Here is a 12,780-nt window from a genome sequence, read left to right as displayed (position 1 = left end):
CGGCTCAGTTCGACGAGTAATATTGCCTCCGCCCTTCTGCCAGGTAGGACCACCCACAATGCTGCAGCGCATTCCGTCTCGTCCCTGCCAAACTCCGAGGATGCCCCGCCCCACTCCGTTCCGGCATTGTTTAAACAACTCCCTCCCCGGTGCACGATGTTGTACTTGCTTCCCATATAGATTCCGGCCATGGTCTATTCCTTAGCCCTATGGGTTCTTCATTTCTAAAACATTGAGTTTATTGGGCTCGATCTTCGTCGCACGACTTATTGGCGTCTGCGGATGTTTGTGCCATTGGCGGTTGGGGAACGCGTTGCGGCTGGTTAACGCGTCAGGGACTTTATTCAGATTTAGATGGTCGCACCAACTCCATTTGTGGCGGAACTGACCAGCTGCTGCAACGCATGCCATCCAGCGACTGCACTAAAAGTTATGGCAGTAAATATTATAGTAACTGTGTCAGAGTGGGTGCTGAAGCGCGCAGTGAACTCGATGCGTTTAGCGCAAAAAGCCGCGGGTCGTCTGCTTGGACCATTCAGTAGTGGTCACTGCTTATTTGAAGGGAGTATTCTGCATTGGTTTGGGGATTGGAACTGACAGCCATTTTGTAGATCATTCGGTGCAGCTCACAGCCCTACCCTTCTTAAGACCTAGACCCTCTAGTTCCTGTGCCAGACACCCGAGTAGGTGGGCAGACTATTTCAAAGTCACCTGGGCATTCATGACTCCGTGGTAACGTCATTTAGATCTTGCCATTTGATTGGCTATGCGGCGATCAAGGCCACTATAACTGAATTTGTCGAGTCGTTCATATCTGGCGTTCGTGAGCGCGGTTTCCAGCTCAAACGAGCGCCGATTGTCTCATTGAATGTTGTGCTCGGTACCATGACGCGATTAATAACGTGTTGAGGAGCACATTTGCCAAATTGCTAGAGAAATTGCGTTGTCTAGAACAGTTTATTTCTCTTAAAAACCATACAAATAGTTAAAAGTGAGCTCATTTTGTCTTATCTGGTGCTTGCTTCATTATTTTCAGATGTGGAACATCCCCGTAAAGAAAAGCGTCGTAACTAAAAATGCAAAGGCAAGTCAGGAAGATGCCGTTTCGGGAAATATACCGGGACATGACGAGGAAAAGCCTAAACGCATCCACACACATGTCAAAAACGCAGTTTGCTGTGCGTAGAAGTATCACAAGCGAGTCCATCCCGTCCGCTAGAGCGATTGTGATGACCGAGCAATCCGGGCAGCGAATATGATGTCATAAAAACACTTCTTTATGTAATTAAACGATGACGCAGCGAGGACCATAAATGTTTGCTGTTGCAAGCTTGTTATTTAGTGGAGTCTTTTTCACATCAAAGCCTAGCAAAAGCTGCGGTTGAGTTCTTCACACGTTACGTGCTGCTTGCCTCAAATATTTTCAAATGTAGGCCTGCCCCTTTAAGATAGGTTGTTGCATGTGGAGCATGTGAAGCACCATGTGGAGCAAGCTCAGTGATAATGGTTATGCAGGCGGACATCTTGGAAATTTGTCTGCAATGCGTAGCACGATCTTGTCAGCGATCTCACATTGCGGAGGCGCTACACGGAAGTCGTTCACCGGCCCCTGTCCACCGGCGCGGGCATGGGTCGGCAAACTAGTCGCGTTTGGCTTGTATGTCTCCCTCCGGGGTGTGCGGGTCACCCGTAAGCTACACACGTCACACGTACCCCCAGGCTGTACTTCTGCCAGTTGCTCGTGAGCTGGAAATGGTCCTCTACTACGGCCGTACGTCTGCCCTCGTGTTTCAGGAGGTCGTCATGTCACGTCTGGTGCTGTTTCTGGGATCGACTCGAGAGGGCAGGAACGGTGAACGCGTTGTCACGCATCTCGTCAAGCTCCTCAAGGAGAAGAACCACAATGTGACCGTTTTCGGTGAGGCTGTGCGGCCAGACGACAGCGTGCCGGCTGTGCTTTTCGCTCTGACGTTGATTTATAGACAACGGAGAACATGTTTTCCGTGCACTGTTCAATATGTCGTCTTTGAAGACTTGGGCTGGATTGTTCTGTGGGCGTGTTACGTCAGATAGTGTGGCTATGTCTGGAAACGTTGTCTCGTGAATGGGAAATGCGCGTCTGTTTGCACCGCGCGACAGATATGCAAGTGAGCTGTGCGCATACCTTCCAGCTTGGGGCTTGGACCACCTGTGCACAGCCTTAAGTGCCACATGACTATCCGCAATCGCATTGGGACCGTCATGATAAAAGCTGTGTGCTCCGTGTTCATATCGGCACTTCGATCTGTATTTATAATCCGCTTTGCTATTCATAATCCGCTTCGCACTATGGTAAAAAGTCGGGCCGGTAGGTTACTTAGCAAGGCTTCACATAGTGCTGGTCAGGCTGGGTGAGGGCGCATACATATCGTTTTCGGTTGCCAAGCTGGAATCACTGTCGCTTTCACTGTGCACCAGTCCCGAATCATAAACGAAAGCCGTCGTGTCGTTCGTTACCAATTGCACTAGTCAGACACCCAACGACAATGAAAGTGGCCACCGTCGCTGAGCTGCTGACGAGTTGAGTGTTATGATCCAGTAAGGGCACTGTCCGCCGCTCACGTGACTCCATCCCGTCACATGCGGCGTGGCCACAGCTGGCCTCACCCTGCGGCGTGCCCGCGCTCCGCAGACCCGCTGAAGATGCCGTTCGAGATGCTGCTCCAGCCGCTGCACTTCATGCCGGATGCTTCGGCGGCTCCCGAGTGGCTGCGGGATGCCATGAGACACTGAAGGCGGCGGACGGCTTCGTGGTGGTGACGCCCGAATACAACTGCGCACATGCCGCCGGCGCTGGTCAACATGCTGGACCACTTCCCGCCCGCCTCCTACCGCCACCGGCCCGTTGGCATGGCCTGCTACTCCTTGGGTGCGTCGTATTAGGCGGCTGGTCTGCTGCCGACTTGCGCGGCGTACTGGCTCGCCTGGTGGGAAGTGTCACTTGCTCTTGTGTGATGTGGGATTGGTTTGGCTGTAGAGTACCCAGCGAAAACCACGTCTGTTGGCAGCCCCAGCGGTGGTCTCTTGTGTGAGAGCTTTGGCTGCTGTGTAGCCTGTGACCGGCCTGGACATGAGCCCGAGCATGTAGCGAGTCTGCCACATATGGTCATCTTTTTCGTCGGAATAACGACCAGCTTACGGGGTTCGGGTAGTGGCGTTTACAGAGATATAGCTGACTTATGATGCAGTCACGGACCTTAGTTGCAAACCCTTTTCAGGGGCTTAGCGTGGCTTGTTGGCCTGCGGACGGATACTGCTTGCGTCTTCGCTCATGTTGTGAAGCGGAATGGCGGGTGAGGTTTCCACGTCGCCCGTGGTGACCTGTTCAGTGAATGTATCCGAAATCTGCCCGATGCCGTGCCGCGAAGCCGCCGCCCAGTAGCTTCAACTTGGCTCGGCTGTCGTGGTTGTGTGGTCACCTGACTGGTGACCGTGACCCGCCACTTGACTGACCTGACCTCTGACCTGTCCAGCAGTGTGGTGCTGACCTGTGGCTCCCACTGCAGGCCAGTTCGGCGGGATGCGGGCGGCGGCGTTCGCCCGTGCCCACTTCAGCGAGCTGGGCATGGTGAGCATTCCGTGCCAGTTCAACGTGCCGACGGTGACGCAGAACTTTCTCGGCCGACGGGCAGCCGCAGAATGAGCGCATTGAGCGCAAACGACGAGAAGCTGGTGCGCGAGCTCACCTGGTACGTGGACGCCCTCAAGGCTGCACGGAAGGGACGGCGTGCCAACTAGCCGCAGGCGGACAGCTCGTGCGGCGCGCGTCAGCTGCCGGTGACGTCACGCCCCACGCTTCAGTGCCGCGGGTCACTGCGGCCCGTCAGGTGGTGGCAGCGCTGTGTCGCCTTTGCCGCGCGGTCGACCCTAGTGATAGTGCTAACTGGACATACTGACGGTCGGAGCTTCATTTTCATGGTGCCGCTTGTTTCTCACTTTCGCCCTACCCTCACCTTTGTAATGTGCTTTTGTCTTTTGGTCCGTGGTCGTTGTAAGTGCCTGAGCTTGGTCAGCCCTGCACCGAGTAGCGGGTAAAAGCGTTGCCGGGCCGTGATTGCGATAGCTGAAATGCAATAACGCACCCTTTTTCGAAAGGGTAACGTGCTGAGCCCGTCAATGGTATTGAGCCTCGTGCGTACAGGTGTGGTATCGATGTATTGGTCGGCATATCATTAGATGATATTAGTGTTTCTTGTAAATCACGACTGCCATAGTTTTCAAGTGTCCGTAAAAAATGCACCTGGTCCGATGTTGCTATTCTTGGAATAATGGGATGACATTTGGTCTCTGAAGAACATTAACGACCATGTTCAAAAAGGGAACCGGTTAAAAAAAAACGACGCTTCTTAAAGCAAGCACCCTGAAGAACTTCCAATTTGCCTTGGAGATCAACCAAGTAATCATATAACATCGTACTTGATTCTGGGGATGAGCAGGGAAATACGCAAGTCCATGGCCAGGATCGGGGTGCAATCCTACCAGGCGTACGATGCCGCTGAATTTCAGCTAACCATAGCATTTCACCATCTGATGAAGGATCACTCATGAATCCTGTGTGCCATTTTGGCGTGTCACAGTATATATGAATACATGCTTTAACACGATTCCAGCAAAGACTTCGTTTAGATCACGAATGCTTTCGATTTAAGCTACGACCAAGCTCTGTTAGTGCGTTCACAAGTGATCAAAGTGCAGTTTTGTCGGAAGGATGAATAATTATCTTCGCCACATGTTCTCCTAATTCAATGCGAAGTTTTCAGCCAGAGTAACAGTATGGTGAAGTGATGTAGTGAGAGTGGGACTTATGTAACTGAATGAGTTTGTGGCTCGCAAAGCGGCGCGTGAAACACTGATAATATTAGAAACCAAGCGTGGTCCACTGGCGTAATGTTTTAGGACATCATGGCTAGAGGGTCAGGAGCCTAGCTCGCTGCTTCTTGTCTACGTCAGCTGTACATACAGCTTGCTACGGTGGGCCTATTTATGACGGCGATCTCCACACGTTTGCAGGTGACCGAAAGATTAGGTACACATGCAAAAAGCATAGGTGAGTGCCTTCTCGCATGGGATGTCCTAAATGCAGGTGATCCTTGATGAAAAAGGAGAACCTTGCAAAAAAAAAACGTTGGTTTGACGGTGCTGTTGCTGTACTGTCAAAGTGAGTATCGAATGCGTCAGAAATTGCTGACACGCACACAGCAATGTACTGATGTTAAAGCACACCGACGAAGCCTGCCGGTAGCTTCGGATACCAGTCTGAGCCTGCTCTGAAATCAAGCAAATATCCGTTGACTCATCGAAATTGATTCCTTTGAATTGTTGTGGCGGGTCGGAGTCGGGAGCGGAGTCTGGTGAAGCTTCGGCGGAGTCTGACTCGAGTCCAGTGAAACATCCGCGGAATCGGAGTTGAGTCCAGTGAGTCATCGGCGCGTCCGCTCAACCAGGTATGCATGTACGAACATATCATTGGTGTTAGCGACCTCGCAGCCTCATCCTAAAAACAAACGTCTTGTGTGGGTTTTTTCGAAGCACAAAAAGCGTGTTATCTCCTCCACAGACTTAGGCCCCACTCAAGTCGGCTCCGACTCTGACTGATACCACACAGAGGTCATTCGGGCTCCGACTTCCTCTGAGTTGTACAGGCTGGGGTCGACTCCAGATCTGGCTCCTGTTGTCTGAAATAAATGTAGTCGACTCTGACTCTGAGTTGCCTAACTGACCCAGCACAATTTGAATCCTTGCGCAGCAGTGCTACTGTGACTGGTTAAACGCTGGTAGAGGGGTCCCTCGGGTTACCCGTATGGCGTGACACGCATATTTCTGTTCCATTCCAAAACTTGATGAGTGTTATCAACGACGACTCGTGTCCGGTAAGTGCACTAGATGTATTGACTCTCCTTCACTCTGTACATAGCGCAGAGACGTGCGTGCCACAATTACAAAAGCGCCCGGCATCGGCGCGCCACCTTCTGTCTCACGGCGCCACCTTCTGTCCGTGATTACTACCGACTGCGCTGGCACCGGGTGTCCGTATTGCTCACGGTGCTGCCACCTGTGGCACTATTTCAGCAGTTGCTGGTCGAACAGGTGCTCGGCCAGGCTGTGCTCGCCGCTGGTGAACATGGACGCCAGAAGGTTGGCCTTGCTCGCCAGGCCACTGACCCTCTCCACCTCGGACTCGAGGGCGTCCTGAGCCTGGTGAGCCAGCTGCAATGGTTGGCTGGTGTCAGAGCGGCGCTGTGATGAATCCATCGGCTCAAACGAGGCACCATCAACTCATCATTTATCGTACGAGGAATGAAGGCGTGGGACGAATAAAGCTTACCTGTCATCCCAAAGTTATGAACTTGAGTAAGTCCTAACCTCGCATTAGTGAACCCGTAGGGAAATTAAGTACCTCCCCGTCATTAGCAGCCCAAGGTAGATACTCAGCTGCAACTGGGACTAAAGCGAAACAGTCGGCTAGAGCAAATTGGAGCCCGTTATGCATTGCTTGAGCTGATCGTCCTGCAGTCAAACACATGCGTGTTAATGCAAGTGTCAAGTCAGATCAAGCAATCGCTCAGCTCTCAATATGACCTTCAGTCTGATGCGGTCACGATCACGGTGCTTGCAACGTTCACCGCGTCCTCGGGACAGCGAAAATCGGAGGACCAGTCACCCGACCACGGCAGTAGCTATGTTGCGTTACCCTCGCGAGACGGGGGCCATTTTCACTCATGTCGGATCGACCTTCTCTCACCGCTGGGTCCCAAATTGAGCTAGAACCAAGACAAAAACAACAGCGGGATCCAGTGATGTGTGAGTGACCCATTCAGGTCAGATCAGTCAGTGACCTTCAGGTCAGGTCTTCTCTAATGCCTGGGAAGGCAAAGGCGGGAAATGACCACCTGCATTTACTTAGAATGGCGTTTTTTGAAGTAAGAAATGATAGCAATGTCGTGTTCTGAATCAGGTCCAGCGCAGTCATCGAGGATCAATGTAAAGTCGAACAGGACCCCATGTGTCATTGACCTCGTTTGAACTTGAAAACTACGTTTGAACTTGAAAGTTACGCCTGTACGTATTTAAAAACTACGTCGTCCTTCCAAGCAAGTTCCGAAATTGCGTTCTGTCATTCTGCACAGATTCGCTGCGCGAACTCACCACAGATTGCCAATCAAAAGAGAAAGACGGAGGCTTTCCGTGAAAACAAGTGCCTTGAAAGATAGCGTCACAGTGGTCTCGGATATACCACGTGGTGATGGCGCGTATCCCTCTCGTCTTGACCATGGTAAATCCACCTTACATATACTGCCCGTAGTTTGCGTACAGCGCCGTGACATATGTTCCCGTGACGCACTGGTGTGCTCCGTGTCCGACTGCGAACTCACATCGGCGTCGAGCGCGCAGCCGGCTTCAGCAATGCCGCCGGCGGTGGCCGTCAGGCAGAGGGCGCCGCGGTGCAGGCGCGCCTGCTCCTCGTACATGTCCTTGGCGTCGGTCAGGGCCAGGCCGAGGGAGGGCAGCGGCAGCGGGTTGTACAGGCCAGTCGTCGGCAGCTGCGGAGCGGGGCGGACATGGCAGCCGACGCCTCGTCGCCCCACGCCAGACAGATGAACGGGAACATCACACGACGCAGGCCGCAGAACGGTCACGCAGGCGGCACGCGGACTTGTAAAGGCGCGTCGTTTAAATAATGCGTGATTGGCTTTATTGTTCTGGGCAAATATGATTTTAAAGTGTTTTTCCAGAAACGAATACACCCAGGAGCGAGAACGATGTCGTTGGCAACTGTGTTGTCTGATTGGCGTGCTGAGCTACAATCCCGGCACCAAATGAGCACGAGGTTCAAAACTGATGTTGTAATACCGGTCTCGATTGGTACCCTTACCTTAACATTGAGAGCTTGGTGCATGGTGCCTCCGCGCTTGACCACGTACTTGATCATCGACACGGCCTGCTCGAAGCGCTCGTCCGAGGCACTCTTGAAGAGCTTTTGGAAGCCCAGTCGGTGGTTGGTGTGTCCCGGCCGAAGTGGCTGGACTGGAAACGGTGATGCGGACGCTCGTCACACACAAGTGCAGCCGGCCGGAGGCGCTCAGACGCTAACTCAGCATTGCTGTCTGACGTGCTATTCTTTGCGATTCTCTGCGTCATTTTTCGAACACTCGGATGTTCAAACACGGGCCACACGTGCCCCCTCACCTCTTCTGCAGGGGTGGTTCACTTACGATCGACATGTACTGCAGAGCCAGTTTCAGAGCCTTGTTGATCACTTTCTTGTACTGGGGCGCATGCACGGAGTTGAACGTGCCCACCCGCGCGTTGCACTCGTCTCGTACGTCGGTAGACAGATCTGCCACAGTGGGACGGTTGTGTTTGCCCGAAGCGCGCGCTTTGCTGACACCCTCCATGGATAGCGAGAAGAGACACTGCTGTGGTGGGCGGCATCTGGAGCTGGATTGAGCTAACCAGAAGGAATGCCTAGATTTACACAGGAGTCTAGGGGGGGGGGGGGGGCAAGGGTGTTATGGTCTTCCCACTTTGTGAAATCTCAGCGTTTAACCATTTCGCGCTGCGTGAATTAACCAATTGAGAAATATTTCAGGCCCATTCACTTTTAGCGACCTTTATACTCCACTAGGACACACTTTTTATCTTGACTTGGCTGATACAGGAGATACTCGCAGTAAAGTCAGCATAAACTGCTATCACGAGCAACGGTCCGACCCGTGGCGCAGAGGGTCAGTAGCAAACGCTATCTGTACGTACCAGGTGCTCCACCGCTGGCCTCTTGAACTAGGGTCTCCAAGCGGTTCTGGCAGGCCAGTGAACCTCCGATCAGTACGGCGAACAGGAGAAACGCGCGCATCTTTGGATCTGGAGGCACAAAACAGAGATGTTTAAACACGTCAATCTGAAAAACCACTAACGCTGGTCTGGTAAGTTAGAAGAGGAATCTCGCCGGTCAACAGCAAGCCCGCGACCCTTCTAACTTAGATGACCAGCGGTGCGGCCAGTGCTTCACGCGTACGCTGGTCTGGACGAGATGGCGCAGTACCCCGGTCTGCGGGTCGGGCAGGCTTCGCACTGCGTGCAACTGGCAGATAACCGGCGAAACGGCTTTCATTCACGGCGCGGGACGAAAAAAAATATCAGACGTGATTGTTATCACCATGGAGATGTCACCTAAATGCAAGCGGATGGAGTCCGTTGGCCACTAGATCTTTTGCTTACGGTTACAAGTTACTAATGCAATCGGAATGTCCTCCTTCCATTACTTTACCAGGCGTGAGTGCACTTCCTGCAGTGGCCCGTCAAGGCTTGGTATATTAATCGTCGAGATGAGCTGATCTGGTTTTGTGTGTGCTCTTGGTGACTCAGGCGAAAACAGTGGAAAATCCCTAATACTTTGTTGTATATAAGTCACTATAATCTGGTATGGTAGTTTTTGGTAGTTTGTCATAGCTCGATCTGTCTCGGCTTAGGCCATAGCGTGATTTGCTTTATTTGAGGCCAGATTTGGAGGCTTTGAGGATAATTGCCGAGGTCGCTTTCTGGTTCGACAACGGTCCGTTCGCCTGCATTGCGCAGCTGGTCTCACGTCTCTGCCGCTGGTCTGTCTGGTCCGCTCTAGTGGCCGAAATCTGGGCACGCATCCTTAACAACATCTGGCAACGGGCGCTTCATGGTTCACGCACAATCGTGCGCGAGAATATGCACACATTGGCCTACACCGTTGTCAGCACAACTGTCCGCTTTCTTCTCCGTTACTGTTAGCCAATCAACTAATACCTGGTCGCCGGAGCTGGCTTGATTCGAACGCCGTGTTTTCAACGGAATGGAGAAGCGGAATACTAGTATTGCAATGTTGCAAGAGTACGCTGCTCGACGGAACAGTGCAATTCAGTACCCAGGAGACATGGCAGCACAATTTATAAAAATGTTTGCTGTTTCTATCCGAAAATTGCGAGGTGGCGCGATCCGTAAATGCAAGGATACAGAAACTGTGAAAAGACATAGACTTATCAAAGATACAGGTCTGTCAAAAGATATAGGCCTATTAAAAGCGCGACTGGATGTGTTGGGCCGCTGAAGCTACCAAATTTGATAAGTTGAGGATTAAGGTCCTCTTTCGGTCTGCGGTTTGGCCCGTCATCCCGCACATCAATCATCACCGAGATGACAGTGAAATGAACGAACTCCTTGACCTTGAAACAGAAAGCTTCGGCAAGTACTGTGGGGTAACATAGTTTATCAGCTTTATGACAGTATAGTTTCCTATTCAGTTGATGACCTTTAGCCGCGCTCCCCCTCCCCCCTCAATCCAACCACGCAACTCTCAGGCGGAAGTTGGTCAATTTGGGCAAAAAAAAGTTTTCATCGTATTTGAGGGTAGGTTTGTGCGTGCTACTTGCTCAGCGACGTAGCTTAGTTTGCGGAACCGCGCCCCTGGTCACGTGTCAGGTGGCGTATCACCAGTGCGGTCATGTTCGGTCCTATACTTGGCGTATCACCCAGTGCGGTCATGTTCGGTCATATACTTGGCATATCACCAGTGCGGTCATGCACACTTCTGTAACGTTGCGTCCACTACCATCCGTTGAGTGTGGTGCTAAATGGAACGGTGGAAATTGCGCAGGCCCTTTGGAAAACACGGCTGTTCGGTTTAGTAAACGTCACGAAGCGCAAGCACCGTTACGTCAACACTGGAACTGCTGACCAACTCTGTAAACAGTTTATCGTGAAGGCCACGTTGACATCACGTTTACACGGCATGTACGCTATGTTTGAGATATATGGGTGTTGTTGAATTCAGGGCGCGTGGAAACGTACCTAGTCAGGGGGTTCAACTCTATCCAGCTCTTTCAACTCACATGTGAAATCCCCAAATCGTCGCTGAGCCCCTGTCCAAGTTCAACTTACAGCTGAGTATTCCCAGACAGCGGGCCCTCTGACCCTGAGACATCATGTCCGCTCCTTCTCCACAAAATACAAGCAGCCAGTGAAAAGCAGTATAAAAAAACATGTGTGACGAATTTTCACCAATAACTGCCTTCTTTGCCCCGCATGACCCTCACCTGGAGCCGCAAAATACAACAGGCATGCAGATCAAATCGTACATATTCGGCAATGATGAAATATCGTGACCCACATCCGAAAGCAGAGGGCTATTTCTGACTCACCAAGCCAAACGACGCGGGCGCGAGCGGCAACCTGGCTTTGAGAAGGGTAATCCTTTGATGGTCAGCTGTTATCCAGGCGCGAGCCAAACGCTGAATGAGGGCTGGTCGCTTCAACCGCTTGAAATATCCACAGCATAGCAGACTAAACCCCTCCCAAAGGCACAACAAACCAAGGAATAAATACGTGTTTTGCGTCACATGCGGCGTGCAAGGCCTGCTTCGAGGGCACTGTGTGGGTGAATAAGACGTGCGTATTTTACAGGGAGTCAGATTCCAAGATAAAAACGTAAACACCACCCTGTAGCCTGAATTTATTATTTAGGCTGTACAACAACCTAGTCGTGCCACCGTACCGTATGGATCACAGACACTTGCTCACCCCATGCAAGCAGTCACATAACAGTAAATTATCACACATCTAGCAAGTACCTACCTACCTGTTTCCTCCAGGGACGAAAGCCGACGGGAGACTAGGACCCGGTCGAAAGCTGACCAAGGCAAGGTACCACACTCGATATGCTCGCCCCGGTCACTAATCTAGGGTGACTCGGCCCGTATCTGTCGGGGTGGTAACACTGCGCCATTGGCTGATCTCTGGCCGTTCTTTGTTTGCGTGCATCTTCTGGGTGCGACACGTCAGGGGCCTGATCAAAACGGCTTTCAAATAGCGTGTCAGCACGGCTAAACAGTAACGTGCATTTGCAGACAGGCAAAACAACTGGCCATCGCACAGCATCCCGCGCCGCGGTGTTTAGTTGTGGAGCGTCCATGCGCGGTTCTCAGTCGTTATTGCAAAATTAGGTCCTCGCCTGGCCTGATTGGACTTTGATGCGAGGGTGCTGCTCTGCGCGGATGTGGTTTGATTGGCTGCTGCCCGGCGGCGGCGGTGGGTCAGTGGACGGGCCGGGACTGATAACAGAGATCCGAGAGTGTCCAGTGTGGCGACTCGGACGGCCAGTCTGTCCTGCCGCAGGCCCCAGGCGATTGACACCCAGTGGCCTGAACATGAAGACGCTGCTGCTGCTGCTCTCTCTGGTGGCCTCGGCCATGGCCGGGCTCTCGCTCAACGCCAATGACCCGGAAGACAAATGTGAGTATACGAATAACGTGAGATTTCGCCCCAGAAATGCGTCATCGCATAGCCATGCTCGTTTCATTCCTTCAAGCCATTTTAGTTTCTGAGCTACACGCCCGCGAAAATGGGGAAAGTTACATCGGGGAGAGTACTCCAAAGTCACCTTGGCATTCATGACGTCATAATAACGTCATTCAAATCCTGTCATTTCATAAGTCATGCGGCAAACAAGGCCAATAAAGTAAAATGGTCGAGACGTTCATTTATGGCGTTCGTGAGCTCGACTTCCAGATATAACGGCCGTCAATCGGCTCCCAATCAATGTTGTACAAGTTATGATGACGTAATGAAGCCGTGACGCATTGAGGGGCATGTTTACTAAAAAGAGAATTGTACTGTCTACAGCAGTTTTTCCACTTAATAATATGCCAGTAGCTATAAGTGAGCGTGTTTCATCACAGCTGATGCTTGCTTCAATATCTACAAATGTGAAACGTT

General features: G+C 51.9%; 1 protein-coding gene and 1 long non-coding RNA gene across 3 annotated transcripts; both read right to left on the bottom strand.

Moving 5' to 3' along the window:
- Positions 1 to 5,906: 5,906 nt before the first annotated feature.
- On the bottom strand, positions 5,907 to 8,037 carry LOC119097732 (uncharacterized). Its single transcript, XM_037220702.1, has 3 exons — positions 7,913 to 8,037; positions 7,413 to 7,580; positions 5,907 to 6,246 (listed from the first exon to the last, which is right to left on the bottom strand). Exons 1-3 carry the CDS (start codon positions 7,967 to 7,969, stop codon positions 6,100 to 6,102), a joined length of 372 nt encoding a protein of 123 aa, XP_037076597.1. The 5' UTR covers positions 7,970 to 8,037; the 3' UTR covers positions 5,907 to 6,099.
- Positions 8,038 to 8,040: 3 nt separating this feature from the next.
- Positions 8,041 to 11,796, bottom strand: LOC119097733 (uncharacterized). Of its 2 annotated transcripts, none has more exons than XR_005094178.1 (4): positions 11,641 to 11,796; positions 8,794 to 8,901; positions 8,253 to 8,377; positions 8,041 to 8,064 (listed from the first exon to the last, which is right to left on the bottom strand). It is a non-coding gene; the product is annotated as an uncharacterized LOC119097733 (long non-coding RNA). The 2 variants fall into 2 exon arrangements; XR_005094177.1 differs by having other exon boundaries at positions 11,645 to 11,795.
- Between the last annotated feature and the right edge of the window lie 984 nt (positions 11,797 to 12,780).

Source organism: Pollicipes pollicipes, unplaced genomic scaffold (assembly GCF_011947565.3).
Source record: "Pollicipes pollicipes isolate AB1234 unplaced genomic scaffold, Ppol_2.1 Scaffold_4313;HRSCAF=5077_pilon_pilon_pilon, whole genome shotgun sequence".
Classification (NCBI taxonomy): domain Eukaryota; kingdom Metazoa; phylum Arthropoda; class Thecostraca; order Pollicipedomorpha; family Pollicipedidae; genus Pollicipes; species Pollicipes pollicipes.
This window is presented reverse-complemented; position numbering and strand designations above follow the sequence as displayed.